The sequence below is a fragment of the Orussus abietinus genome, unplaced genomic scaffold (assembly GCF_000612105.2).
Source record: "Orussus abietinus isolate OABI.00-Male unplaced genomic scaffold, Oabi_2.0 scaffold8, whole genome shotgun sequence".
Classification (NCBI taxonomy): domain Eukaryota; kingdom Metazoa; phylum Arthropoda; class Insecta; order Hymenoptera; family Orussidae; genus Orussus; species Orussus abietinus.
The window spans coordinates 1,668,690-1,696,353 of NW_019395997.1; the positions used below are offsets into that span (position 1 = coordinate 1,668,690).

Consider the following 27,664-nt stretch of genomic DNA (forward strand, 5'->3'; position numbering starts at 1 on the left):
CTCTTCGCGACATCCAGCTACGTGGAATATTAACAAGGCCGCTCGTCGCGGTGCGTTGCACCTGCGTTATCGGATTACCTGCAGCTGCGCCGCGGCGCCTATCGCGTCACGACGCGCGTTCCGCGCCGCCCTCGGATTACGCAGCCGAGCCGCACGCGGATCGCCTGCGTTAGCCTCGGAAAATCGGCCCCGGGCGGCGAGAATCCACGCATGGGGTTTCGGACAGTCGATTGTCTCTCACGATCTCATCCATGGACTCGTACCGAGGAATTGCGGAAAAGCGCGGAAAATTCCAGGCGCGGCATCTCCGCAAAGTGCATCCCCTCGGTATACCATGGACTCGTACCGAGGGATTGCGGAAAAGGTCGGAAAATTCGAGGCGCGGCATCCCCGCAAAGTGCATCCCCTCGGTATACCATGGACAACCCCATGAAATATATTTCGGACAGTCGATTGTCTCTTAACATCTCATCCATGGACTCGTACCGAGGAATCGCGGAAAAGGTCAGAAAATTCCAGGCGCGGCATCCCCGCAAAGTGCATCCCCTCGGTGCACCATGGACACCCCATGAAATATCTATCCACGATGCAGCCGGCACTCTCGTCGAGCAAGGGTCGGTGGAAGGGTTGGCGGCCCCCACGGGGGGTGGGTGGGTGGGTAAAGGCGAGGCTTCATGAAAATGTCGCATTATGAAAATGCATCCGTCAAGTTTAGTGTATTTCACGGCCGTCACGGGGGTGGAGGCGCGGGTGCGGTCTCTCCTTTCTGCCCCGTCCTCGCCTCTTCCGTTCTTCCCTTTTCTCTCCAAATGCCGCCCACTAGTTCGCGTCGAGGAATCTTAAGAGCCCGGAAATATGATTTTCGCCTAATGAGAAATTCCATATACCTTTGTCCACCATCTCGCGCGATGCACGGTTCTGAATTCTTTTTTTTTTTTCTTTTTTTTCTCTCCGTTCCTAATGCCCGCCGTTCTTTCGTGTGATCAACAGTCGAATGCCCAGAAGTATTAGCCACGTCTAACGAGAAATTTCACATACTCCTGTCCGGGATATTTCACGAAGCTCTCGGATTTTAAAATGGCGCCCGGCATCGCGGGGAATACTAATCATCGATCCTTCTCTCCCGTGCACGCGATCGCATTCGCCTCGCGATTCGCTCGCTTCTCCGCGGGCAACAGAGTTGTGCAAAGTCGAGGGTTTCAACCTCTGCTCCCTTCTTCCTCTCCTTCCAGGTCGCACGCCACTCTACGTGTCATTATCCCTGAACGCGAGAGCGAGTGTCATTATCCGTAAACGCGGGTTCGACTCCTGGGGCCTCGCGTGTCCAGGACGTCGATTCGCGGATCGGGAGAGGGAAGAGTCGGTCGAAAACCGCAGGAAAGCCGAGAAAACCGGAGAAACCAAGAAACCAAAGGAAACCGAGTAAACCTGGAACGCGTTTTACCGGGAAATCGGGAAATCCCTGGAAGAGACTCCTCGTTATCCCGCCGACCGCCTCTTACTCTTGAAATGCAAAGATGGATAAAAAATCGGCAAAAGGGTCGCAATTACCATAAAGTCCCCGTACCTTCTGTAAAGAAAGAGGTGAAATACGAGAAAGACCCGACGAGGCGCGTCGCCGCGCCGCGACGCCTGGGGAACGGGTCGCCAGGAGTAAAGTCGAGGAATGGTCAGACAGCGAAGGCCGCGCCGCTCATTTCGAGGCCGGAGACCATTTTCACTTTTTTAACGACTCGCCCCTCCACGTTGCAATTGTTCCTCTCGATGAGAAAAATTCAGAGACACTAGGTACACCGAGGAGTAGAATAGTACGCGTCTCGATAAGGGAAAACAGGGAGAAGTGCTAGATAATTCGAAACTCCGGGTTTCAGGCATCTCTTCGATAAGATAGGTTCAGATATACGCGAGTAGATCGATATGCAAAATAATCGGCGACTTGGATAAGCTCGAGCCGGGAGAGACGTAGAGAGGGAACGGCCGACCGGACGGATGGAAAAGCGTTTTCGGATGAGCGAAAACAGGAAAAAGTGCTAGATAATTCGAAACTCCGGGTTTCGGGCATCTCTTCGATAAGATAGGTTCAGATATACGCGAGTAGATCGATATGCAAAATAATCGGCGACTTGGATAAGCTCGAGCCGGGAGAGACGTAGAGGGGGAACGGCCGACCGGACGGATGGAAAAGCGTTTTCGGATGAGCGAAAACAGGAAAAAGTGCTAGATAATTCGAAACTCCGGGTTTCAGGCATCTCTTCGATAAGATAGGTTCAGATATACGCGAGTAGATCGATATGCAAAATAATCGGCGACTTGGATAAGCTCGAGCCGGGAGAGACGTAGAGGGGGAACGGCCGACCGGACGGATGGAAAAATCGAGCGGCGCGTCGGAGCGGAGGTACAAACGCGTGGACAACCGCGACTCTGCCTAGGAGTAAAAGTATCGGTGCACTTGGCATGCACCGTGCCTATTTCCTCAGGGGCCCCGGGTTCATTGGCTCGGCACGGTGAAATAAAATAATTGCGGCTCTCTCGAAGGCTGCAACGGTATTTTCGCGCGCGCGCGCGCGCATGCGCGCCTCGAAGCCCCGCAACGCCGGCGAACCAAGACAGAGGCCGGAGATGCACCGGCTATTTCTAATCGTTTCCGACATATCCAGGCGATCGACATCATCGGTAAGTTCGTCCTTGGCGACGTCGACTTTAACTCTTGGGGGAAAAAAAAAAAAAAAAAAAAAAGAGAAACAAAAATTTCCTGCAAGACCTCATTTCGGAGTAAATTCGCAAATTCGTTGAATTTAATTAATCTATATTCGTAGATTCACGGGAAAGAAATAATTCCAGGCCGACGACACCGAGGTCCCTCCTCGAAGCGCGATCGTCGTATAAGGGATCGATTAAAAAGTGAATTTGGCGCGATGACGCATGCGCGCTTGCGTGGGCCCCGCGCGCTGCATAATCGCGAGGTCGCGACGCGCGTCGAGTTTCGCGACCATATGCATCTACGTGCACCTGCATGACGTAGTCCCCGTGTGTCGGTATTCCATCCACGTCTACGTGGACCCCGAGGTTCGCCTAGGCTCGTTCCCTATCGATCACGGAGCCTAAGGATTCCCGGGGCAGTCGACGCCTCGGGAAGAAATGACCGATTCGCGCCATCCCTCGAATAATCGCCGATCGACGGACGCGCGCAAAAGGTCGGGGTAAAATGAAATCCGAGATTACGGGCCGGCAGGACCGAGTGGCAACGGCGATTGCAACCGCGTTCCTGGTCATTCTTTTCCCTCGACTTGTAATATGCGTATCAATATGCACCACTCGGCGGTTGTAACGCGCACAGGAAGCTGATTCATCCGCGACGACGGAAAGGACAAGTTCACGCCTTATGCGTGAAGCATAAATAAGGCCCCTCGAACGATTAAAGGTGATGTGAAAGTGGCATCGAAGAGATTTCCTTCATAAAACTTTTCTCCCAGCTCGGTTTGCCGGATAGTCTGAAACTTTACAACGTGAACAGGGAGACCACAGGGAAGGTCCTGAAACTCATGAGATTTCAATTCCCTTCAAATTTCTTTATAGGTATTTTAAAAATAATTGATAAAAAAATGAAATTTCCCGTATACACGTTTCAAAGTATGAAACGATTTGAGACACCCAGGTAGCAGAAAGGTTTTATGTACGATTGAGCTTTCGGATGCCACTATCACATCCCCTTAACCCTTTGAACAGGGAGCCATTTCGACATATGGGCGAAATTCGTCTGACCGTGCAGGCAATATTGGACCTTACGTCGGGCGCCTTAGTAGCCCAAGGGTTAAGGGGGTGATAAAGGCGAGAGGCGGAAAAAAGCTCGGGGAAAATCTCTGAGAAGCTCGAAACTGTAGGAAGCGACAATCAGAGAGAAAGTTCGACTTCCGGCATAGTAGAGCGGTACGGAGGTTAGAAAGAGACGCCTGAAGGGGGGAGAGAGAGAGATCGGGCCCACGTCGCAGGCCCGATACCTTTCCCGGTCCTTTCTCCGTGCTCTGGAGTCGTCCGAGTGCGAGATAGCTGGGAGGTGGCTAACCTAAACTATCCTGTACATGTGCGGTACCGAGGCTCGCTCTATAGTTATCGCCGTCGTTGCGGCGCTGCGGCCGCTGCAGCGCGTCGAGAGGAGGGGTCAGAGAAGGAGAGAGAGGGAGAGAGATAGAGAGACGCGAGACGACTACGCCGAACGTCGGATGCGGCACGAGGGAGGAAAATTCCCGAACGACCGATGCACTTGGCGAGGAAACGGGCCACTGGAATGCCCGACGCTCCTCTTCCTCCCCCTCAGAGATTTACAATACGAACTTTCGGAAGGGGGAGGAGGAGGAGGTGGAGGAAAGAAACTCGGCGGCCAAACCCAGGTTGGAGTCAACGGTTAACGGAAACTCGGACGATCATGGCGGACGGGATGGAGAAAACGCCTCTCGGCTTTCTAGAACGTTCCCCGGCGAGGTCGGGAGGGAAGGTGGGTGGGTTACCGCGAGTCACGGGAGAAGGTCGGCTCGTCGTTATTACGTGACGCCGTTGCGCAACGGCGACGCGGCACGTGAGCCAGCTCCGATCCAGAGGCCCGTTTCCGGCGTCCATGTGAAGGGGGGAAAAAAAAAGGAAAAAAAAAATATACATATATAAAAGTGGAAAAGATCCGATTTTAACCCTAGCTCGACCTCCCGCCGAAGGACGCACCTGCAGAACCGACTTCCGCTAGGTCGGAAGTGCAGGACGCCGGGGATTCGGCGAGTTAAAATTAGCTCCTTCGGGTCCCGCGAGCCACCGAGGAAGGAGGAGAGGGAAGAGGAGCTGCTCCTTCCGCCGCGTGCGGCGGTTCCGCGCAAACGAGCGCAAAGTTGCAGCAGCGATTGGCGCGCGTCTTCGACGGGAGCGAGCGGGAGAAGGAGAGGTCTCGGGACAAGTAGAGGAGAAAGAGAGAGATAGAGAGGGACGCGAGGGGGAGCGGGAGAGAAGGAGAAAGGGAGGGAGGAGCACAGTGGCGTGGTCACTTGTTGCGATCCTGTTAGTTCACCTCTCCCGGGTTGGCCGCGTCCTCTCGCTTCTCCTCTGTATATATATTTCCCTCTCTCTCGTCCGCGTAGTCGCGCGAAGCCGGATTAGGCATGGCGGGCGGGGAAAAATCCGCGTGGGCGAGAGGTACGCAGAAGCGACGAGGACGGTGGATTACGGCCGACATGCACGTAATCGCTAAGTGGCCGGAGTATCCATTTGCGATCATCCTCGGTAGTATAGTGGTCGGTATCCAAAGAATAACTCGTCTTATCGTCTAAGATCATCCTCGGTAGTATAGTGGTCGGTATCCAAAGAATAACTCATCTTATCGTCTAAGTTTCCGTAGGTAGCGGTGGTCGGTCGCCGCTCAGCTGGCAGCTTCCTCCAGGAGGAGGAATTTTTAGGTTAGGGACGTCGATCGCGCCCGCCGCCGTCGGAAGCGGGAAGAGGAAGCGCGACTCGAGGTAACGGCCGGGCACGGTCTGTAAATCGCGGAGGCGCCCAGCGAATGGGAGAGCCCGCGGACAATGCCACCTGACCGTCTCCCCGAGACCGAGACGGCGGTATTGTTAAACAAAAGCGAATCGGCGATAAAGCTCCGCCACCCGTGGCCGCGTCACTCGGGCCGGCGCGATTACCGCCCGAGCCGAGCGCGCCCTGCCTTACCGGCCGTTAACCGGCGTCGCCATTGTATTCAAAATAGTCGATATCGCGCGCGCGAGGCGACAACCGCTCGGAGGTGCGGGAACGAGGGCGCCACCGGACCAAGTCTCGTTCCCACGTGATCCCCCTCGAGGCGCGAGCTCGACTAACGGCTAAGAAAACCGTCGGAGCCGCCTCAAAAGGGAAAAGAAATAAAAACAAAAATAAAATAAAAAAAAAAGATAGAGAAAAGATAGGCGCATCGGGGGGAAAATGCAGATGCAGCGTCAACGGTGCTTCCGTATCCCTCTCCGGGGCGATATCACCGCGTGTAGGGCTTTAGCATAGACAAACAGAGGCACGAGGGGGAGGGACGCTAGCGTTTCCCGCGCGGTGGCCGGATCCTCGGCAATATCAACGGGCCGGTTCTTTGTGGGTCCCCGTTATCGCCCGGCGAGGTGATATATATCCCGGGCCCTCCACAAAGGTGGACAAACCGGGAGCGCCGTTTAGCGGCTCGCTTCGAATTATTCCCCGTGTCTTCGAGCCGGGGTCAAAGTTCGCCGGCGGGCTCCGCCGGAGTCACTCTCGCCGTCTCTTTCCCTCCCTCCGGGGAAAGGGAGAGGGGAGCCGGAAAGGGGGATTATTAACGGAGTAGATTCGCGACCGACTCCACCGGCGGCCATATTGCGTCCGGCCCTAGGCCGCGCATCGGAGCGTCGAATGACCGGTACCGATAATTTACGATTATCGATCCGCGGCCCGAGCGGCGCTCAAATTTGCTAATTACGCAATAATTAAACGGCCTACATCGGGGAAACCACGGGGTCCCTCCCTACAGGGCACAACGGCCCAACCATGAGACGGCGCATCAAGAATCCTTAAAAATAACCCCGACGGATCCCAAAATCCCCCAAGAGCTCCCCGGTATAACCTAAAAATCGAATACAAAATCGTCCTCCCAGTCCATAAAACACCGCCTCGCTCGTAACCACTGCCACGTCGCGCGCGTGCGCGCGCGAGAGAGAGAGAGAGAGAGAGAGTGCGCACGTACCTACTCTCGCGCGTTATGCGTGGCCAAAGTCGCGCAATACGTAACGGCGCGGCGGTGTTGCCGTCGGTGCGTAATCGCTGTCGCACTTGCGCCCGTCGGTGCCACAGAGCTCGCATCGAGGGGAGGGGGAGAAGCGAAAGGTCGAGAGGTTAGGTTAGACCGGCGCGCTCCACCTGCGCGCCACTCGGCGGCGGCGACGGTCAAATATTGACACGTCGATCTTCGCTCGGCTGCATAATTCATGCCGAGCGCCGCCGTCGAGATTCGCGCTCCCGCGGAAAAGTAGATCGTCCGCGATCGCCGAAGGCGATCTGCTCGATCGATCGGACGCACCGCGGAGAAGGGATTACCTTCGGAAGCCTCGGGAGCAAAGTCGGTTTCCCGTGTCCGCTGCCATTGTGAAGAGTGGGGAGAGAGAGAGAGAAAGAGAGAGAGATAGAGAGGCAAGGGTCGTCCAAGGGAGAGGGTCGGCAGCGAACTGGCGTGCGGGCGCCGCGTCGCGGTGGTGTCATCTCTCGGCGCGCCGGCGGAGCGCCTCTCCCCTCCCCTCCCTGCGTCGGTGAGTTTCCGCTCGGGCGCGTCCCGGCCCCTCCACGCGCGTGCGCGCGGCCCCTCCCCTCGCGCGCCCCCACCCCAGGCACTCGAGCGGTATTTCAACGAGTGTCCACTCGGGGCGCGAGGGACGGGGCGCATGAGCGCGCCGGACGGGGCACGGGGAGGAAGGGGCGGGGGGAGGGGAGAACAGAGATACTGCTCCACAACGCCGTCTTGCTCTCCTGCCTCTTCGTTCACGGTCACACCCGCAGCGGTGCTCATCCCGCTCGGAGTGGGTCCAAGCCTCGCGATTTCGAGTTCGAGGGGTTAAAACGAGCACCTAACCTCGACCAATGGACTGGACATTGGACAACGAGGGGTAAGAAAAAAAAAAAGAAGAAAATAAAGGGTTTCACCCGAATTCTCTCCCCTCAGCCAAGGGGGAGTGAAGGGGAAATTTTAAGGGAATCTTACTTCACGGGGTAAGCTATATGGAATCGTGTCGTGGGAGTCGGAGATATGTGTATGGATTTCGGTGGAGGAGATATTCGGGTATACCAGGGCGCCGCGTATTGAGCGTCACTGAGGGTACAGTATCGGACCGGCTCCACCTAGCATAGGGTGAACGGGTCGGAGGCCGTTGGTTCCTCATAGAGTCGCTCTCTTCTTATTATTATTACACGAACTCTCACCACGCCGCCGGCAGCGCCATGCGGCGTTGCATCGGCGGCGCATGCGCGCGGCCGACGGGCCGAGGGGAGGGCGGCTCGCGCGCGCGCCAGGGAAGGGCAAAACAGGTTGACTCGCGCGCGAGGCATCATGCTCGGCCGGGTGGTGGGGGCCGGTGGGGAAGGGAGGCTTCTCGGGGTGGGGGAGACGGGCGGAGGGGAGGGGAGGGGGGCGGGAGGACGGGCGACACGAGGTTGCCGCACTTAGTTGCTTACCGCGGATTACCATTATCATTATTCCTACTTGTCAGGCGAGCGAGTCGGCGCGCACCGAGCGCCGCGCCGCGACTGACGGCTCTATATCGAGCCGATCGCGCGCGTAGCGGATTGGTCGGCCGCGCGGTCACGCGTCTTCCGCAAAATCACGGTTACTGCCGCGAGAAGGAGAGAGAGAGAGATGTTGGACACGGGAGTCCGGCACTCTTAAGGGGGCCTCGCAGTTGCCGAGCGCGGTCGCTAGGTGGCGACCTTGTTGCGGGACCGAGCCGAGAGGCTAGGCGCTTCCTCTCCGCCCGGGGAGAACGACCGCGCGGATTCCCGTTCGAGGTGGAGCGAGCGCGCCGGAGAGAGAGAAAGAGGGGGAGAGGGAGAGGGGAAGGTCGGAAAGCACCCTTTCCCGAGGTGGCCGCGCGGAACGCGCGGCACGCCGACCCCTCCCTTCCCACGCGACGGAAATAACCTCCGCGTAAACGGACCGACGGCCCGGAGAGAGAGAGAGAGAGAGAGAGTTTCAAAGTCGCCCCGGAGTTTTCCTCGACGTAGACCCTCCTCCTGACGGCGGACTTCCCCAACTTAGCCGTGGAACTTTTTAGGAACTTCCCCGCCAGGAGTACTTACTGGCCGCGGTGGAGGGTACGACCTCCTTCTTCCGAAACCCCGACGTAGGTTAGGTTCCAAGGGGGCGAGATCGAGAGGTTATGTTCGACCGTGACCGAGATAGTCGGCTGGGGCGGTGGAAGGTGGAGGAGGGAATTTTCGGGATCCGGGGAGAGACAGAAGAAGGGAGCAATGGAACGGGAGGAAGGAGAAAGTTTCCCGAAACCACCCCCCCGAGGGCCTCCGTGGGAATAGCCGCGAGGAGAGGCGCGGCGCGTCCCGCGTAAAAAAAAGAAAATAAAAAGAAATCAAGAGGATAGTTATACCCAGAGGGTCCAACTTTACGTCTCCCCTAGATTTCCTAGGCGACCCTCGGGGTGTCCGCCGCCACCCTCCCCGTGGAGGAAAACGAGCCATCTGGCGGTCCCTTCCTCTTCCCAATCGGAGCACCCTCTCCAGTCGCTCCGCGAGATACTCTTCCCTTTTCTGTCTTTTTCTTTCCATCCCGAGATAGATCCCGTGACCCGCAATTCGCGTCACGAGGCCGTCGAGTACCGATCGGGAGCGTCGCTTATCGTAGCGAATTCGTCGGCCCTCGCGAGCCGATAGATACGCCGAGCCGCAAATAGCGCGCGCAGTTCGGCGTCCCTCCCTCGCCTTTGGCGCAGGTGGCGCCACCTCGCGGGGGCGTCGCCGAAGGTCCCGGGAGCGGAGGAGACGTCGCGCGGCAGAGCGGCGGACGGAATCGAGGCGCGTCGCGCATCTGGGTCGAGACGCCTCTCGTCGAGCTCTCCTCCGGAGACTTTCACCGCCGGGTTTACGCGCCGACTTGCTACATTGTTGCGACCCGCGGCTGTCCCCTTCCCTCCACCTTCGGTCCGCATACCACGGTCCATTTTGTCTTTCTTCAAGAATACGCGCACGCGTCGTGCACCCTGCCGCTCGGCGCGTCCCGAGAGCCGTGAAAACGGCATAAGTGAATTTCTCTCGCTTTTCCCATTTTCGTCGTTCCTAACCTCTCCGTGGAAGTGAACAATGGTCATCTGGACTTACGTCGTCGCGACCCGCGGTCGTCCCTCCACCTCTAGAGCCTATATACTCCTTGGTCATTTTTTTATTATTTTTATTTTTTTTTCCCAAGAATACGCAAACTCAGGGAATTACCTGGACGGATCCTCCGACTTACGAACCTGGTTTACCCTTACCTCCGATTCTAACCTCTTCGTGGAGGGGAGCAATGGCCGCGCGCGAGGATATCGCTTCTCCTCCGCCCTTTTCGCCTCGGTTTTCTCCTGCCCGAGGCGAAGCCGCCATAAAGAAGAGAGCCGTTAACCGTCGACCGAGGGATAAGTAAGGATCTCGTCGCGGGTGGTCTCGCCTCGTCGCCGGAGTCCGAGGCGACACCCTCGTCGATGGTCCTCCGGTCGTCCGTCCTCCTTCCTCGGGCGCTCCCGCCTTCGCTCCTTCTCTCTCGCTCTCGGCCGATGGGGCGACCGCTAACCTCCGCCGCTCGCTCCCTCTCCCTTCCACTCCCTGCCGCGCCGCGCGCTCTCTCTCGCTTCCGCCCCGCTAACGACGCCCGGCCCCGCCGGTAAACTCGCGCGCCGAGTTACCGACGGCCCCGCGCGAGTTACGAGGAAAAACGAAGTCGCGAGATGCACCTCGAGGACGAGGCCAAGTGGAGGGACCGAGACGGTGACGCGACCAGTCGATATCGCGTATATGCTTCGATTACGCGAACTCGAGGACATCGCCGATCCGAGTTTCGCGTCGACATATCTCGGTAGCGCGACAACAATTCCCGACCGTATTCGCAGGACAAAATTAATGCCAAATCGGTATTTCCTCCCTGGACCCTGGAATTAAAATTAATAAAATCGAGGATTATCTAAGTGATTCGTAGATCGAGAGATCTTAGTTAAGAAAATTTCATATTAATCGCGATTGACATGAAATTTCACAATTTTTGTGGAAAATCGGCCTTACGAGGGAACCATAATCCGACTTCGTCGTGGCATCCTGGGGTCGTCCGATACCCCCGGATACCTCGGCGATGTGTACACGAGGGTAATCGTTTAATCGTCGCCATCTCGATTGAGCCGATCTAGCCGATCGATCCGATCGACCATAGTCGCCGATAGGATCTGCGAGGAGCCCAGGACCCCCCGCGGTTCCCCGGGCCGTCTCCAAGAGGACAAAGTGGGTCTGCACCGGCGGACGTATTTATCGACCGGGCCCTTCGTGGCTCGACTCGCCATTAGCTTTACAGAGTCCCCTGGACATTCCCAATTGCCCAAGTACTCAAGAAATGTCTCTCTGCTTGGTTACATTTTCTTTTCCTCTCTCCAGAGTAACGTGATAACGCGATATCATAATATTAATTCATCCCATCGCGGGTCAATTTCGACGCTTTCGAGGCGCAGGCCCAAGTAAGGACGGCGGAAGGATTAATAAACGCTAATTGTATCAACGAGGGCCCCGAAGTAAGGGCCCCCCTTAATAAACAATATTTAAATATATTCGCTCTAGAGGATAATATTCGATAGATCGATTTATGCCGACGCTTCCACCGATCGATCGATTTATACCGATACCTCCGATCGAGTCCAAGAGTCACCCTCCTCCGGGAACGAGGTCGGGATGTTACGTCACTAGTGCGAGCGCGTCCGCGAGATAAGACGCGGAATTACGGAGACGCGCGGCCGTGATAACGTTATCACCACTCGCTCCGGCGGCGCGAGCGGACCCGATTCGTGGAGCTTCGATATATCCTGGCGATGCTTTCCCTTCAAGATCGACGCGACATATTTTCATTTAATAGCGATTTCTTCCCCAAGACCGAATCCAAGATGGCGGCGACGGCGGCCATGTTGGTTAGCGAGCGGCAACCAATTACGGCGAATTACCGGACCCGATTCGCGGAGCTTCGATATATCCTGGCGATGCCTTCCTTTCAAGATCGACGCAACCTATTCGTCTCGAAAAGCGACGGGACATATTTTCATTTAATAGCGATTTCTTCCCCAAGACCGTATCCAAGATGGCGGCGACGGCGGCCATGTTGGTTAGCGAGCGGCAGTCAATTACGGCGAATTAGCGCGCCCGATGACGGTAAACAGGTGCCGCGATATGATCATTAGCAACCCGGACGGTTACGTAGCGGTTAATAAGCCGCGGTTTAAGAGTCTCGCGGGCTTATTAATCCCATTGGGGTTAGCGTTAACGAGACCGGCACCCGCGGGAACCGTCCTCGCGTTTCCCGAGGCATTAAGGTGGCATCCAAGTGGTATCGACCATTCGTACTCGTCTTCAAAATGAACAATCGTTTAAGGGGTTTTGTTTATAAAACATTTCTCTCAACTTGATTTGCCGAATAATTAGAAACTCTACAACGTGACTAGGGAGACTATAAGGGAGGTCCCGAAACTCATGAAATTTCAAATTTCTTTATAGGTATTTTAAAATTAGTATATAAAAAAATTAAATATCGCGAGTCTCAGGACCTACCTTGGGGTCTCCGTATTCACGTTTTAAAGTATGAAACGATTTGAGACACCCAGTTCTATGAAAAGTTTTATGAACGATGCCACTTTGACATCCCCTTAAGGCCGCGAGGAATAGATCAGAGATATTCGCCGAGGGGTAGGACGCGGAATTAATTCCAGGACCTCGCGGACGCGTTTCCCGTGAGGATGGACGAAACGGAAATAGGGGACGTCGGGCTCGGCCAATGGTAACGCGGTAATGACCACTTAGCCATAGATTGTGTACAAGACGCGATAAAAAGGACTGTTTAACACGCCTCTTAGTGGACGCGCCGCTCGGCTCGCTAATGCCAAAGATATTTTCCCGTTTTTGCCGTCGTACCTCTTCCCCCGTTCCCCAGGGCCGCTCCCCAGGTTCCACGGGGAGTCCGTCTTCGTCGCTCCCCCTTTCCCTCCCTCTCGGGAGAGGTGCCGTACCCGTGAGAGCGAGAGAGACCGCGAGAGAGCTCGGCGAGATTCCTTCGGTGGCTGGCCTCTTTGAAATAAGATTACGAGCGAGCCGTAATGACGAGGAGGAAGAAAATAGCAGAGAAAGGAGGAGGGAGAGAGAGAGGGGGGCCAGGACCTCGGGATCGCCGAGGATTCTCGAGCCGCGGAGCCGACGTCGATCCTGCGCTTTCCCTCGCGCTCGCGTTTCGCCCCGGAAATTCCTGCGGACCGATGCCGCGCTCTTTTGCGCGTACAAAAAATACCCCCCAGATCCTTAACAACCCCTCTTTTCGGGAAAAATAATCCAGGAGAAAGTGGAGCGATCCCCCGCGCTCTAAAAAAAAAAAAAAACCCCGAGACCCTTTGCGGGGCCTCTTTAAGGAAGACAACCGCGCGCGCCTTTGTGCGTTGAAAAAAAAATTCATTTCAAGGTACCTTTTCATTGTCCCTTTTTTCCCCCAGGGGATTTAGGGAGGAAGGTCCTCCGAGTAAAATGAACGTATATGAAACGAGGAAACGTATTAATTAATTCCGAGGATTGCACTTCAATCCGTTTCTTCGGAATTGTGACAATTTACTCGACTTTATCCTCGACGAATTAACAAAGTATTCCCTTGGGTGGATATATTTTTTTCTTTTTTGTCTTATATATACGTATTTTTCATACGCGCGTACCCCAAGTGAAAAAAGAAAAAAAAATCCACCCAAGGGAATACTTTGTTAATACGTCGAGGATAAAGTCGAATAAATTGTCACAATTCCGAAGAAACGAATGAGTTTAAGTACAATCCTCGGAATTGATTAATATATGTATATACGTATGTTTGTATGTATGTTTAAGGACACCTCGCAGGATCGCTCGTATCGGGGCCCGGTTCGCGACGTGCCAGGTCCCCGGGGGCCCGGGTGGGTCGGCGTCGGTGAGCGATAACCTCGTAAAGGCTGCATCCGTACTCTATGGCCGTGGGGAGCGGGCGGAGTTGCAGGACCCCGCCGAGGGAAAGGATCAACAACCTGCGGCCGACTCATCCCGGGATCGGCGGAATCCTCGCCGAGGGGCGGGGAGGTAGAGCCCGCCGACAAACCCGCCGTCGAGCGGCGCTCACTCGGCCGCCGGCCGTCCGCTAGGAATCTACCTGACTCGGCATAACGGTCGCGAGGAACGCCCGGGAGACCATTATCCTCCCCCTAACCTCTTCCCCCCCCCCCCGACTAACCTCGTCCTAACCTCGCGATCCCGCGACTCGCCGAGTTGCGAGGAAAATCGTTCCCCCTGTTACTGGTACTACTCCGAGAAAAAAAAAAAATCTCGAGCAAAATACGTTCAATTAGGTATTTAAATATTTCTTTGGTTCGATATATGTATTTTTTTTTTCTTCTCGACGCCCAAACAGGACACGAGGGAAGATCAGAGATGATCGTAATGTGGAATACAATTCTGAGACGAGCGAGTCCTCTCGGAGCGATGTTTCTCTCGGTTCTCCGTCACCGCCGAGTAGCGGCCTCTCTCTCTCGCCTGCGGTCTCGCGGCGCGCCCCCTCTCCCTCGCACTCACGGTGCTCCCGTTCCCGGCGATATGCGGGTCGCTTTCGAGCGGCGACAAACTAGGAGAGGCAGTCGCTCGGCGTGACTAGAAAGTCCTAATTCCGACCTTTCACGGGGACCGCCCGACCTCGGCTGGTCGAGGACGAGGAATGCTCCCGACAGGGCCCCGGCCGATCGTCCAGGGGACGACGTCGTCCCTCTTTCCCCCGTCCTCCCCTTCCGGGTCGCGAATCACCGTTCGGCGAAACGGGCCGCGCAAATAGCCGGGATATATAGGGCAACCGTGACTCCCTTTTCGGCCACACCGGGGCATTATTCACCGGCTAATATTAGAGCAAGCCGAGGTACGCTCGAGAGCCGCATTTTTACCCTTCGCCCCGGAGGAAAAGAACCTCGAAGATGAGGCGCCCGTCCCCTCGAAAGTCGCGCGTCGCAACGGCGAGCTGCGCGACCGGTCGCCTCCTTCGCTTGAGACATGAAATACGTAAAAAAAAGGAAAAAAAATTCATTAATAAGCATTATAAACGGAAGCAGGGAAAGAACGTGTAATAAAGCGTGTTCCCGGTTTATTTAGCACCGAGTTCCCAACCTCCGTTCCCCTTTGAAGCACCCTGACCTAACCTAACCCCCCGAACGAATATGCGCGGCCATTCTCGAGGTTCCCCTTCTGATTACAGTAATCCAGGGCATCGTCCATTTCCCTCGATCGTCGGGAGGAAGTCGCCAAGGTCGGGATCGCGCATCCTCGGAAAATATCGGCGGGGTCGCCGAGGTGCACCACTCCTAGGGGAAGTTAATTCCCATCATGTACATTGTTAGGCATAAATGAGTTTCCCAGGTATTTTCACGTATCCGTACTAAATAAAAAATGAAATAAAATAAAAAAGTGCAATCGGACGATTCGTTCAGGGAAAGAGATTTTCTTTTTCTTTCCTGGGCGCAAGATCAGGATGCATTCATCTCTGCCAGGATGCACCTGGCAGGGGTCTCGATTCGAAACCGCTCGTTTCGAGGGGGGTAGGGAAGGGACGAGGGTCTTTCCGTTCCCTTCGAGCATCGGAAATCCCTAGGGCACGAGTTCCTCTGGGATTTCTAGGGAGCCTCGGGTTGAGAACCCTATCACACGGACCGACGTTTGCGGCAAGATTAATATCGTCCGTCGAGTACTGTCGGGGCGACGCGCGTCGACCGTCAGCTGTCGTCGGACAGGGTCCGCGCGCCGCGTCGCGTCGGCGACCTTCCCGGTTGTCTTCGCTCTCGGTACGCGCTAATTAAATGCCGTAACTCCTCGAGATAATACGTAATACGACGTGTCACCCAGCCGTGATCTAGCCCGCCCTGCATCGGGTCTTTCATCCCTCCGAATGAAACGCTACTCCTAATGTGACGCGAAAGTGGCGTCAAAGATCTCTCGTTTATGAAACTTGCCTCGAAACCAGGTCTTCCGAGTCATTAAAAACCCAACCACGTGAGCATGGAGGCGGTGCGTTAACGTTCCCCGAAACGAATTTTCCGGCGCATTGGGTCGAGGTGGATTTCCTTCTCATTTTTATTTTTTTTCCATTTTTTTTTCATCTTTCCCTCCAACTTTGTATTTGGCTCGCACGCGAGCTCGTCGTAGGAAGAGTCAAAATGAGATGAAAGAAGAGATAAAAATAAAAAAAAAATAGTTGCGACGTTTCTTAAGGGGGTTGACGTTGACACGGAAGCGAGGAAGAGCCGGACGGTCACGTGACCGCGAGCGATGCATTTGACGCGGCGCTCAGTGGGACCTGTTGCCGACCCCGCGGCGCGGCGCGATCTCCGGGAGAAACCTTCTCCCTTCGCGGACAAAGACTTTCACCTAAACGGGACCGACCGAGACTCTAGCCGCGATATATCTCTCTCTCTCTCGACAACGGTCGACTTTTTCCCGGACAATCCCGTTCGAGCGACCGTTTCGGAGAGCTTACACCGACGGAAATAAATTTCCTCTTGCTATCAGTCATATCGCTCGCATAGATTTTCCTATTCGTTGAAAGCAATTGTCTTTTGCAATTATTCACGACTTATAGAACAATATACGAGTCTATGATATATATATTTTTTTTATACATCGGTCAATTAATTTCTGTCCTCAGCGCAGAATCCTAGAGTATAGGGGTCGGCCATCTTGGATCTCCGGATCCGATCGAGAATCCTCGAAGATGCAGTTTCGAGAATCGCCGAGTCCCGCGGAATCGACACCTGGAGGTGTCCAGTTACCCGGGTCGCGAGGGGGCGGCGGCAGGAAGGGGGGCAAAAAAAGGAGACGGAAGAAAAAGATAAAAAAAAAAAGAGAGGAGGGAAAAAATCCTCCGAGAGGATCCGAGTGACGGGACGCGTCCTCTCCCCCTTCCTCGCTCCACGTAGGTGCCGGGACGCGGAGGTGGAGGAGCCGCGCGTTGAGGTTAGGTCCCCGCTCGCCGTTGCGCGCGCACGCCCCGCAATAACCGTTCACTCTTTGTCCCCTCAGCTGCCTCCTGGGGGCAGAGGTTCTCATCTGCCTCACGTTTCCTCCCATAACCTCTGACCTATGCTCTCTCCTGGACATCCCCTAACCCCTCCATATTTACCTCATACGCTCTGGATAAATTATCTCACACCTCCTGGGGGTCATCTCGCGCCTACGCGTCCACCTCCACGTTAAAGATCCAAGGGAATATTAAAAATTAAATCCCCGTAGGTCGTTACACCTCGTCTTAGTTTCGTCGCAATCGGAAGCTGAACGTAGGATCTAGGGGAATGCGGGCGTCCGGTCCAGGGGAAAGTGAAAAAGTGGCTCGCGCCGACCCGCCCGCGGAGTGAATGGCGGGCCCTCTCTCCGTCTCTCTCGCGCCGGCTACGCTACGACTTTCGGAGCGCGGTACCGCGCATGCGCGCGCGCCCGTTCATTCACGAGCGAGGGAACGAAGGAAGGCGCGCGCATGCGCGACCCGCGCGGTCGCGTCAATAGGACCATCTCGTCCCTCCGTATCTTCGCGCTTAACGAAGCCCCCGATTTAAAATAAATCCACCGTAGAATCGATCTCCTCGTACTCTCCGCACATTCCGAGTAAACCGTCGAGCTCTCACTCCCCGAGATTTAAATAAATCCTATTTACAATAAATCGCATTTCGGTGAGAAATAATAGGCGGAAAAAAAAATTTCAATTTCCGTACAATTTAATCCCGGCTTTTACAATTGCGAATCATTGCGGGACCCTCGATGCGTGCCGAGGAATAAAAAATACGTAGACCCCCCCCCTGAATGACCGGGATGAATTAAAAAAAAAAAAAAACAGGTACGGAAGGTAAGGATAAATAAACCGGGGAAAAATGCAAGATGACCAATCTGCATATCGAGTTCCAAGCAAGGGGGCGAGATCGACCTTGAAACTCGTTTTCGCAAAGAGTGGCTCCACCAGGAGGGGAGGACCGGATCGAGGGGGGCGCCTCCTCGGTATTTACGAATTGCCCGGCAAGGATATACCGTTAATGGACCGCGAGGATCGAGCTGGAAGAGAGATCAAGAGTGATCGAAGATTTTTTTTTTTTTGCCACGGTTTAGGGTTCCGGCAGCGGCTTGTACCACTAAGACCAAGTAACCCACCTACAAGAAGAGGCTCTCGCGAAATGTTCCTGGAGAAATAAGTTTCAGAAAATGTAAAAAAAAAAAAATAGAAAAAAATAATCTCGTAAGGAACCAATAAATCCGGATTTTATTCTCGATACCACGTAATATCTTGATAAATAGGATACGAGATATCATCGATTTCTTGCTTTTCCACGCCTACCGGGAGTAACCCTTTACCTGCGCACCTAACCTCGATTACGCCCGAGAGCACGGTGGTCCTCTTTCGCCCTACAGACTGTCCCCTCCTCGAAAGTCTGGCGTATACGCCATGAATCGCGAGCGAAGAATGCGAGGGGTAAACGGATCCAACATGGTCCCGAAAAAAAGGGGGGTAGGGGATGGGGGTTGAGCACCGCTCGAAGCGGCCAGCTGTGGGTCCCCTAGGGAGGCGCAACAGGGTCGCGCGTAGGTAGGTTAGGTACGGACGCGCGGCCCCGCCCAGAGAGTGTATTAGACAGAGCGGAAGGTCCCATAAGACCGCAATGGATTTTTGCGTATAAGGTCTTCAGCGCTCGTGGGTGGTGATACACATTAAATACCCCCCACCCCATCGCGGTGCCTAATCCAGCGGGAAATTTTACTTTGAAATTTGACGACGCCGGGCACGCCCGGACCCCTCCGTACCAATTGGCGACACCTCCGGATCTACAACTCGAACATCCCGTCATGCCCTACATAGCCTATTTCGCCATTACCGACGGAAACTTCCTGTACTATTTTTTTCCTTTTTTTTCCCCCCACCGAACAGGAAAGACGAGAGAACGACGTCGGGCACGTCTCGTCCAGAAAATAAACAGAAAAAAAAAAAAGGGAAGACGCGAGCGCGTAACGTCCATCCAGACATGACCGGGAGGGTCAGACCCATCCAATCGGGACGTGACCGGCGACCTAAATCACCGCTCTTCCACCTCGTCGTTATCCCCTAAAAATCTCCAATTTTTCTCGGATTTCCTCGGTGCCAAGCTTAAAGTTTCACCGGCTCGTAGAGGAATAAACAACGCGTGGTCGGATGCAGGTCGAAGAATGGCGTCTTGGGTGGGCCCCCGGTGAGACGTCGCCCCTGCGAGACACCTCACCGGCGGTGAGAGAAGCTTGAGAGCGGGACGAGCGAGACGGAGCGAGTCGCCGTAGCATGCGACAGAGAGAGAGGAGAATATCATCCCGGTCGGGGCGGGCGCATAAAGTGCGCCGACATTTTTTACGAGCCCGCCGCCGGCGGGGTGAAACATTCCGCGGGAGTGACGCACACGCGGGGGGAGGGGGGGAAGGGGTAGGGAACGAGTCTAGGGCGTCGCGACGCCCTTAGGCGGCCATTTAACCCGCGGGTGCGAGGTCTCCTCCCTTTCCAAATAATCGACGTCGCCCACGAAGGAGTCCTTCCTCCTCGAGCGCTCGAGAACCACTGGGTCAGATGACCCGCCGACCGGCTGAGAACCGCCGAGGGCTGCGGGCCAATCGGCGCGCGCGCGGCATGCAAATTGCGCGCGCACGCGCGGAGGCCCACCCGCCCCCCTCCTACCCCGCGCCGCAGCCGCCGTCCCGACTCGCCCAAGGTGAGCCGACCCATTTTGCGCGCGGACCTCGAGGAGCGCGGATGCGCGCGGAGGGAGGGAGTGATGGAGGGAGGGAGGAGAGTACCTCCGGTACGTCCGTCAACTCCGACGCTGCACCCGGGAACGTGAACTAGGCAACAAGAAGTGTTCCTAACCCCTCCACCTTCGCCGTACGCATTTTCCAATTTTTTTTTTTTTTTCATTCGCCACATTTTTTCATCATGAACACGTTCAATGAACTATCATATCCTGGGAATAAATATACATGGGCGTAGAGTTTACTTCCGACTAACGACGATTTATCCGAGATCAGATAATAATTCCTTGATTCGAGTTTCACTCTCGGCGTGTAAGGTTATCATTCCCAGGACTTTCCGTATTTCCAGATCGAGGGTTCCTTAGAAGAAAATGAGCCGAAACATCTAAAAGGTACATCCCGTCGAGTTCCATTTCATCGCGTGACCCTCCCGCTCGAAGCTGCACCTCGCGCCAAGTGCACTTGCGAGAGTACCTCTTCTAGACATGCCCCTCGATCGAAGGCAGGGGGGGGGAGGGGGAAAGTCTGCCTTTTAAATTGTCCTACTTGAGCGGATAAAAGTCGGCCCGACGACGCATCGTCGCGGGTCCTATGCGTGGCGGAACGACGTCGCGTGTGCGTGCAATTACACGTACCTAGGACATACACGGGGAGGTCCGGTGGGAGAGACACCGGCTACGCCTTCTTTCCTTCCCATGTCCCCCCCCGTGCGGCGAGAACGCGCGATCCCGGCCGCGTCGGAGGTTTCGGCCCGACGCGGCTAAACCGCCGCTGGTTTACGCAACTCCGCGGAGAGGACGCACTTTGCGTAACGCGGCCGCTCCGCGAACGCCCCGGGTCTCTCGGGTTTCTCAGCCATTGACTACGTACCGCGAGGTAGAGAAATACATGACTGTACAGAGAGAAAGAGAGAGGATGGATAGAAACTCTGTCGGGCTCGCATTAGCGCCTTTTGTTCCGCAGGGGTCGACGACCCCGCCGAGTAGTCCTTCGGGACTCGCGAGGGAACCCATCGAAGATCCCCGTTTTCCGGCGCGGCCGCTCGTTTCATCGCGAAACGTCCCCTACGAAAGTTCCTCGTCCCCTCGTCCCGCGGAACTTTTCTATCTCGAGTTTTCCTCCATCTCGTCCAGGAAGTCCGCTAACCTGGATAATCCCGCCGCCCCCCCCTTTCGGCTAGGACCAGCGCGCGGCTCGCTCTTGCGTCCCAATTTTGACGAAGCAGAGTCGATCTATTAATAGGGCCGCGTCCGAGCGGGCATTACGAGCCCGCGATGTCGCTCGGCCCTCCATTCGAGAACGGAAGCACGTCATCGGCGACACGCGACACGCGACGTGCGACGTGCGACGTGCGACCGCTTGGCCGGTCCGATTTACCGCGCGGCACGATGCGCCCAACCCCTCGCCTGCCCGTCCGAAGGTCGAAGGGCGAAAGGTCTGAAGGTTTACACCGTCCCTCCTTCGTCGTCGTCGGGACGACCGCGTTTTCTCCGCGAGCGGAATGACGCAAGGTCTGCGTCAATCGCGAGGCGCCCACGCTCGACCTCCGACCTACGAGCACTTTCCACCGAGGAGGGAGAAAATTCGGGGGGGGAGGGGAAAACTTTACCGTAAAATGCCTAAATCTAAAATACAATTGAAAAAAAAAAAAGTATCCCAAAAACAGACGTATAAAACATAATTGTGTATATCTCTCGTAAAACAAACGTTTGTAAATGTATACTTTACGAAGCAAAAAAAAAAATATATGTGTAGGTAAAAAAATTAAAAAAAAAAAGAAAAAAGAGAGTGAAGCGAGCGAGGTCACGATCGACGCGCGGTCTTTTTCGAGAGATTCGAGAGAGAGTAAGAGGGAGAGAGAGAGAGAGAGCGAGTTTTCCATGCAAATCGGGGAATTACTCGCCAAGGGCGAGTTGGTGCGCGTGCGTGGACCGAGCGGAGGTCACGCGGAGGAAGTGAGAGAAAGCGAGTTGCGGAGGACGAGAGGAAACTCCGTGGGTATGTTGGAAGAAAAAGAAAAACGAAGGAGAAAGCGAAGGAAAAAAAAATCGAGCGAGTCGCGAGACGTACCGCGGGTGGTCCCCGTAATTTCGCCGATATCGGCCCACCGGGTGGCGGAATAAACGCGCGGCCGATCCGCCCTGAGGCAAGTAACCTCGCCCCGCGGGTAGGTTCGACGGATCGGCGTCTATAAATAAATGAGACGTCGATATATACGCGTACGAGCGACGCCTCGGCCGCGGATTCTAAGTATATCCGGCCACGTGGCTATATTTAATGTCCTTGCGCCGATCCTCACGGATACGTGGTCACCGTCCACGGGCCAAGGTGCGACGTCCACGTCACGGGAGCATCCCCGATGAAAAGTGATACAAAATCTGAATCGAGATACGATCACGCCCCCTGAGAATTTCTCTTTTTCTAGGTAAATAATCAGACGGAACTCCCGCGCGTGGCTTGTCGCGCCATTGTCCCGTCACGAGGGGACCCTCGATAGAAACCAAAAGCTCTCCCTCGAGGCATCATCGCCCCCGAGCTCAGAAATCGAGGAGGAGAGGTCGCGGAATGCCCGCACGCGGCTACTCCGATTACGCTCGCCGTTCATACCGGGTACTCCGTTTCCCGGGACGCCGAGTCGGCAGATATCCAAGTACGATCGGACCCATCCCCATGGGTCCATCCCACCTCCCGGTCGGTATAAAATTCCCCTAGCCTACTAAACGATCCATGGATTAATTCCAAACGCAACGAGATATCGCACTCACCACGTGTACGCCGGAGAGTCCAACGGGCTCGCTCTGCTTCTTATCGGTCTTCTTGGCCTGTCGCTTGGCCTTGCTCTCGAGGAATCGTTGCTTAAGCACCAGAGTGTCCTGGATGTTCTGCTCGCAGAGTCCATTGAAGCTCTGGTCGAACCTGGGTATGCAGTCGGTCTGCCTCCTGCGGTAGCTCTCGATGCGCCGCCTAAGCCGGTCGACGACGGCCTGCCGTTTGGGGGTGAGCACCTCACCCATGCCGGGTGCCTGGCCCATTTGTTGCTGCAGCTGAAGCTGCTGGGATTGCTGCTGCAGCTGACCGGGAACGTTGAGCTGGTTAGGAACACCGCCAGGAGCAGTTATCTCGGCGCCGGGTTGACCACCGGGCCTGCCGGGCGATTGGCCGGTCCCGTTGGGGCCCTGGGGCCCGCAGACGGTGAGGCCCCCTGGGGGGCCTTGCGGGGGGGGCTGGCGGGGCAGGAGGCCCCCGGCCTCCATACAGCCCCCTAGATCCACCCCAGGATACGCCAGCGCTCAGTGAGAACCGCTGCCGCTGCGACTGGTTGCAGCAGCCTCTTCCGCTGCTGCTGGTGCTCCTGCTGGGCCCGGAGCCGGCGGGTCCGCGGGCCCTAGCATCGTCCCCGGGGGGCCCGCGAGTCGCGCCCTCCAGCCGGTCTCCACGACCTCCTCGCCTCCTCTACGTGCCGCGACCCTGGGACCTAGGGACGGTCCCCAGGCATCGAGGTCGCAGCATCCTCCCCCTGATCCCTCGCCCTTATCTCGCCTCGCCGTGTTTCCCGCCTCCAGTTTCTCGCCCGGATAATCGATCCCTCGTAGACGATCCAGGCTGCATCCTCGAGGGCGTTCCTTAACCGGAGGACGAAGGGCCCTAGGTCGATCGACCCCTCGAAATGTCCACCGTCGCTGGTCGATGCGTTCCCGGGGTTCCAACGAAGAAGATCCTCTTCCACCAGTCTTCCTCCTCCTATTTCTCTTCCCCTCGAGACGACGCCGACCCTCCGGGTCACGTGGCCCGGTGAGACGTCAAACGCACGTGGTCGCTCCCTACCGGGAGAGGGTTCCACTTTCTAGCCGGATCGCCGGGTGGTGTCACCTGAAACGACGAGACGTCGAGTTAGAACTCATCCGAGGACTCGGTTAGAGAGAGGCCCAGGTCGGAGAGGCTCTCGGTAAACCGGCAACGAGCGAATCGCCGCGCGCGAGCACTGAGAGCCGAGCGATAAGACGCTCCTCGTCTCTCGTCCCGAGGGAGGGAGAGAGAGAGAGGGACGCCGGGGAGGGAGGCAAGTCGCGGGTCTAGAGTCCCGGCACTCAATGGCCGGTCGCCGCGAGGGGCGACCGGGTCATTCGATTAATTAGTTAATGCGTTAAACGGATTGTTAGACGGGTAAAAATCAGGATTGCCGGCGGATCGAGACTCCAGACTGCGAGATATGCCCTACGCGCTCGATCATCGACCCTCAACCTGAAAGAAAACGGCCATTCGACCGAATGCCCTATGAGAGGGTTATAAATATGAAATAGAAAAATTATAGTAAAAAAAAAATCCAGGGGGCCTTAAAACGTAATGAAATAAATTAAGATTTAAATTCCACGTCGAGCGGAAGACGAGCGAGGGAACGTTCAGCTTGTTTACGGATTCTGGAATTTTCGGAGAATTTATGAGTTTATGTTAGTCGTTCAAGACCCAAAACATTCTCGATGCCCCGCGCTTGGGCCTTGTCTTCGAGTGGCAAGTTTGTTTACCTTGGGGGAATATGCGACGCACGTTCGGAGGACGTTAGGATAAGACGAGGTCGGGAACTTTCCTCGGGGAATAGTCGGGGAGATGAAAATTGCGATTCCAGCGGAAGTGGCGTCGGCAAAGAGGTTGACCCGCCGATCGGTCGCGTATCGGCACGCTCGAGTCCCGCTGGACGCCGGACAACAGGTAGTCGAGGCGGGGGCAGCCGCCGCGCGAGCGAGAGAGAGAGCGCGAGGGGAGGGGCCGCGCGAACGAGAGAGACGGCGCGACTGGAGGGGCGGTCGCGCGGCGAGAAAGGGAGAGGGCGCATACGCGGCGCGCGAGAGCGAGAGAGAGAGAGGGCCGCCGCTCACTTCGTGACCGCTACCCGCACGGCTTGACGACGTCGCGGGGCACGGGGCTCCTCCTAGGAGGTTATGTCGATGTTTTACGATTACACCCGGGCACCTACGTACCTTAAATATATCCGTAGACCAGCGAATCCGCCGATGGACTCTCCAAGGATGTCTCGGGGTCGGCGCGTTTCACTTTCGCTTGCGTCCTCTCACAGTTTTGAGGTTAGGCCCGGTCGGCCGGCCCTCCGGCGCGGTCGCGGCGACGCGGCGGGCCGCTGCTCCTCGTGGGCCGACGCGCCGTCGCGTGTCATCCCGACCGTCGGTATTTCGGAGTCTTTCAAACAATTACATAACCTCACTCCGCGGACTGTCACACCGAGCGAGCGCGACTCGGGGACGCGCGGACGCGGGGCCACGCTCTCTCGGCCCCGGAGCTCGACGCGGCGGGCACTCACGGACACGACGGCGCGCGATCACCCCGGCGACGGTTACGCGCGCTAACGACTCTTTCGATTGGCCCTCGTGAACGCGCGGTACCATTAACGGAACTGCGCGTGGGTACCGGGGCACACATCGTTCAAACGGCAGGGGACTATTGTCGCGAGCGACGCGACCTCCACCGACTCTGCCCGAAACTAACCGACTGGACTGCTGCCGGGGGACGACGCGCGCACGCGGCGCCGCCGTCGCCATCTTGGAGCCGTATCTCGCACTGCTTCTTAACTTTGGTCGATATTGTCGCCTACTTCGATATCAATTGATATCCACTGATGTCGATATTCAACGATATTGACGGCGTTACACGTGGTCCGACTAAATTCAACGTTCCCTTATAATTATATACGTTTGATAACGGCTCTTTATGTGGAATTAATTTAATGAAATTTCGTAAGCTGTTGCAGATTTGCGATTTTTTTCGCCTATTTCTGGATCATGTAGATCGAGCTAAGGTTATGTCGTGTACTCTCAATTTTAAATACTTGTGGTAATGGTCCACGTCGATAGGGAATTTGTATACTATTTTAAAAGATAAAGTGTACTTTAGCTTGCCAGTTGTTCTTTAAAGTAGTCTACAACTGTATTTTGTCATGTGAAGAAGCAGTTGTGGACCATTTGCTAGGGTGAAAAGTTACAAAGTATGGCTTCGAGCGTTCAGAAAAGTAAGAGCAAGATCCCTTATATACCAGGGACTAAGCCTTCGATTCGAAATGCTCAGCTTCTCGTGTCAACCGGTGTTCCTTCTCTGGATCACGTTATCGGTATGTATAATAATTAATTTTATTTGATGGGTGGCACTATACCTTTTTATTTTCAAATAGGAGGAGGACTACCGATTGGATCTATTATGTTAATTGGTAAGAAAAGAAAGAGGGGTTTAAACTGATTAAGAAATTGAATTAAGGATTAATATTTCTTGTTTCTTAGAGGAAGATCTATATGACGTGTATGCCAAAGTCATGTTGAGGTATTTTATGGCAGAAGGCATTATATCGTCGCATCCGTTATTAATTGCGTCGAGAGAAATTAAGCCCTCTCAACTGCTCGCCGAGATGCCAGCTGTTATAACGGAAACATCTATGATGCCTAATACCCAGGATGAGGAGATGAAGATTGCATGGAGATATCAGAATATGAAGGTAGTCGACCCTTCTCCATGTGGCGGTCAGCCATTTGGTCATTACTACGATCTAACGCAACCAATGGATAAGGAACTTGTAAATAAAGCTAGTATTACTCAATGGGATGGAAGTTGTATAAAATGGAAAGCAGACTGGTTTAAGAATGAGGAATACGTGGATCTCCTTAAAACTATCCAAGAAACCTTGAAAACTGGACAGTTTCGATTGTCCGACAACCCAGAAAAGAGATCGGTCCTCAGGATAGTAATACATTCTCTCGGGTCCAGATTATGGCTCTCCGATACAGAACCTGATACCCATGCCGACCTTCTGAGGTTTCTATACTGCTTTCGAGCTCTACTGCGAAACTCTTACGCAGTAGCGATGTTTACCTTCCCAGTGGAGAATTTTGACAATTCGGTAAGCTGTGGAATTATTTACAACTATTGCATTTATTCTAACGAGTAATTTTTAGGATGCTATCGTAGAGCGGATAGAACACTTGGCCGACACTGCGATAAGATTGGAGTCGTTCGCTGGTTCTCCTAAAGAAACCAACCCAATCTACAAAGACTACCATGGGTTGGTGCATATTAAGAAAATTTCAATCTTCAACACCTTGGCACCGCACTGTCCAGAATCTGTGGACCTGGCATTTAAACTGCGAAGAAAGAAATTCCTTATCGAGGTAATATTAAACCTGCCCACTAATCACTGCGAAACCCTAACGATGTTCCTCTATCTATAACTTTCTCTTCAGATTCTACATCTACCACCAGAGTTGGAGGATACGACACAAAGAGAGCAGGATGATCTATACTCCGTCCCAAGTTGCAGCGGAGGCACCAAGAAAAATTTGTTAGACTTTTAAAACGCGACATTTTGTAAAATGCAGGTCCAAAAATAGACCTCGGTCTAATATATTCTTGAATTTTGTTACGTTCAGTCTCGTTTAATCGAAGCCATATTCAATAATCCTACGGAAGAGTATATTAATCTTCTCGAGAATCCAGAAATTCGGAGACTGCCCCGATTAAATGTACGCCACGTCGCATTTAAATGAAACGGAAGTGCGCGACGTTCCGGAGTGAATGGCGCAGACAAGAGGAGATAGGCTTCGTGAACACTTACAATAATACCAATGAAATACCACCGAGCCGCCCACCAAGTACATGGCAACGAGCGGTGTACTTTTACAAACTCACGGAAGAGAGGAGAGCGTTCCGAACGATTAGGTCGATGAGTCGCAATCGGCTCCCAATGAAATGAACTCCATCGACCCATCAATTTGCTCGTCGATTACCCCCAATGGCGTGGTAAAAATAATTCCGAAAAAAATAGGGGGGAATTATTCAAAGGTATCGCTATTAATTGTACATAGGTGGATTAAATCCAGATCAGGTGTCTTCACGGGATTATCCAAATACCATGGGTCGTTCCCACTCCACACTGTTCACCTGCACATATGGGGGCCAGTAAAAAACCAGAGTTCGGCGCGGTGCGACGCCCTTTTCCCTCGCTTCCCTACTTCCTTCCGGTTCCAAGAGGTGCGTCACGCACGAGGGAGTCCGCAACGTGAATACACGCCCTGGTACCGATATTCTTACGGCCCTGGGCAGCTTGGAAAACCACGAAGGGGCC

At 54.8% G+C, this 27,664-nt stretch overlaps 2 protein-coding genes across 3 annotated transcripts in view; one reads left to right on the forward strand and one right to left on the reverse strand.

Annotated features, from left to right (window-relative positions):
• Positions 1 to 25,004, reverse strand: part of LOC105699450 (neurogenic protein mastermind) — a 78,187-nt gene extending 53,183 nt beyond the window's left edge. Inside the window, exons 1-2 of one of the 2 annotated variants that reach the window (XM_012424440.2) lie at positions 24,525 to 25,004; positions 22,314 to 23,418 (exon numbers count right to left, since the gene is read on the reverse strand). In XM_012424440.2, the coding sequence (XP_012279863.1) occupies positions 22,314 to 22,802 (489 nt within the window). In that variant the 5' untranslated portion in view covers positions 22,803 to 23,418; positions 24,525 to 25,004. The remainder of the gene's footprint in view (positions 1 to 22,313; positions 23,419 to 24,524) is intronic. The other variant, XM_012424441.2, reaches the window with a different exon arrangement.
• A 189-nt stretch (positions 25,005 to 25,193) lies between these two features.
• Positions 25,194 to 26,967, forward strand: LOC105699451 (elongator complex protein 4). The gene is made up of 5 exons (XM_012424446.2): positions 25,194 to 25,663; positions 25,724 to 25,759; positions 25,830 to 26,443; positions 26,499 to 26,711; positions 26,784 to 26,967. Exons 1-5 carry the CDS (start codon positions 25,543 to 25,545, stop codon positions 26,892 to 26,894), a joined length of 1,095 nt encoding a protein of 364 aa, XP_012279869.1. The 5' UTR covers positions 25,194 to 25,542; the 3' UTR covers positions 26,895 to 26,967.
• The last annotated feature ends 697 nt before the right edge of the window (positions 26,968 to 27,664 follow it).

Excerpts from the sequence above, each read along its gene's own strand:
- LOC105699451 (XM_012424446.2), top strand. The coding sequence starts at position 25,543 with ATGGCTTCGAGCGTTCAGAAAAGTAAGAGCAAGATCCCTTATATACCA. Across the intron at positions 25,664-25,723 it reads TTCTCTGGATCACGTTATCG|GAGGAGGACTACCGATTGGA; the intron begins GTATGTATAATA and ends ATTTTCAAATAG. Across the intron at positions 25,760-25,829 it reads TGGATCTATTATGTTAATTG|AGGAAGATCTATATGACGTG; the intron begins GTAAGAAAAGAA and ends CTTGTTTCTTAG.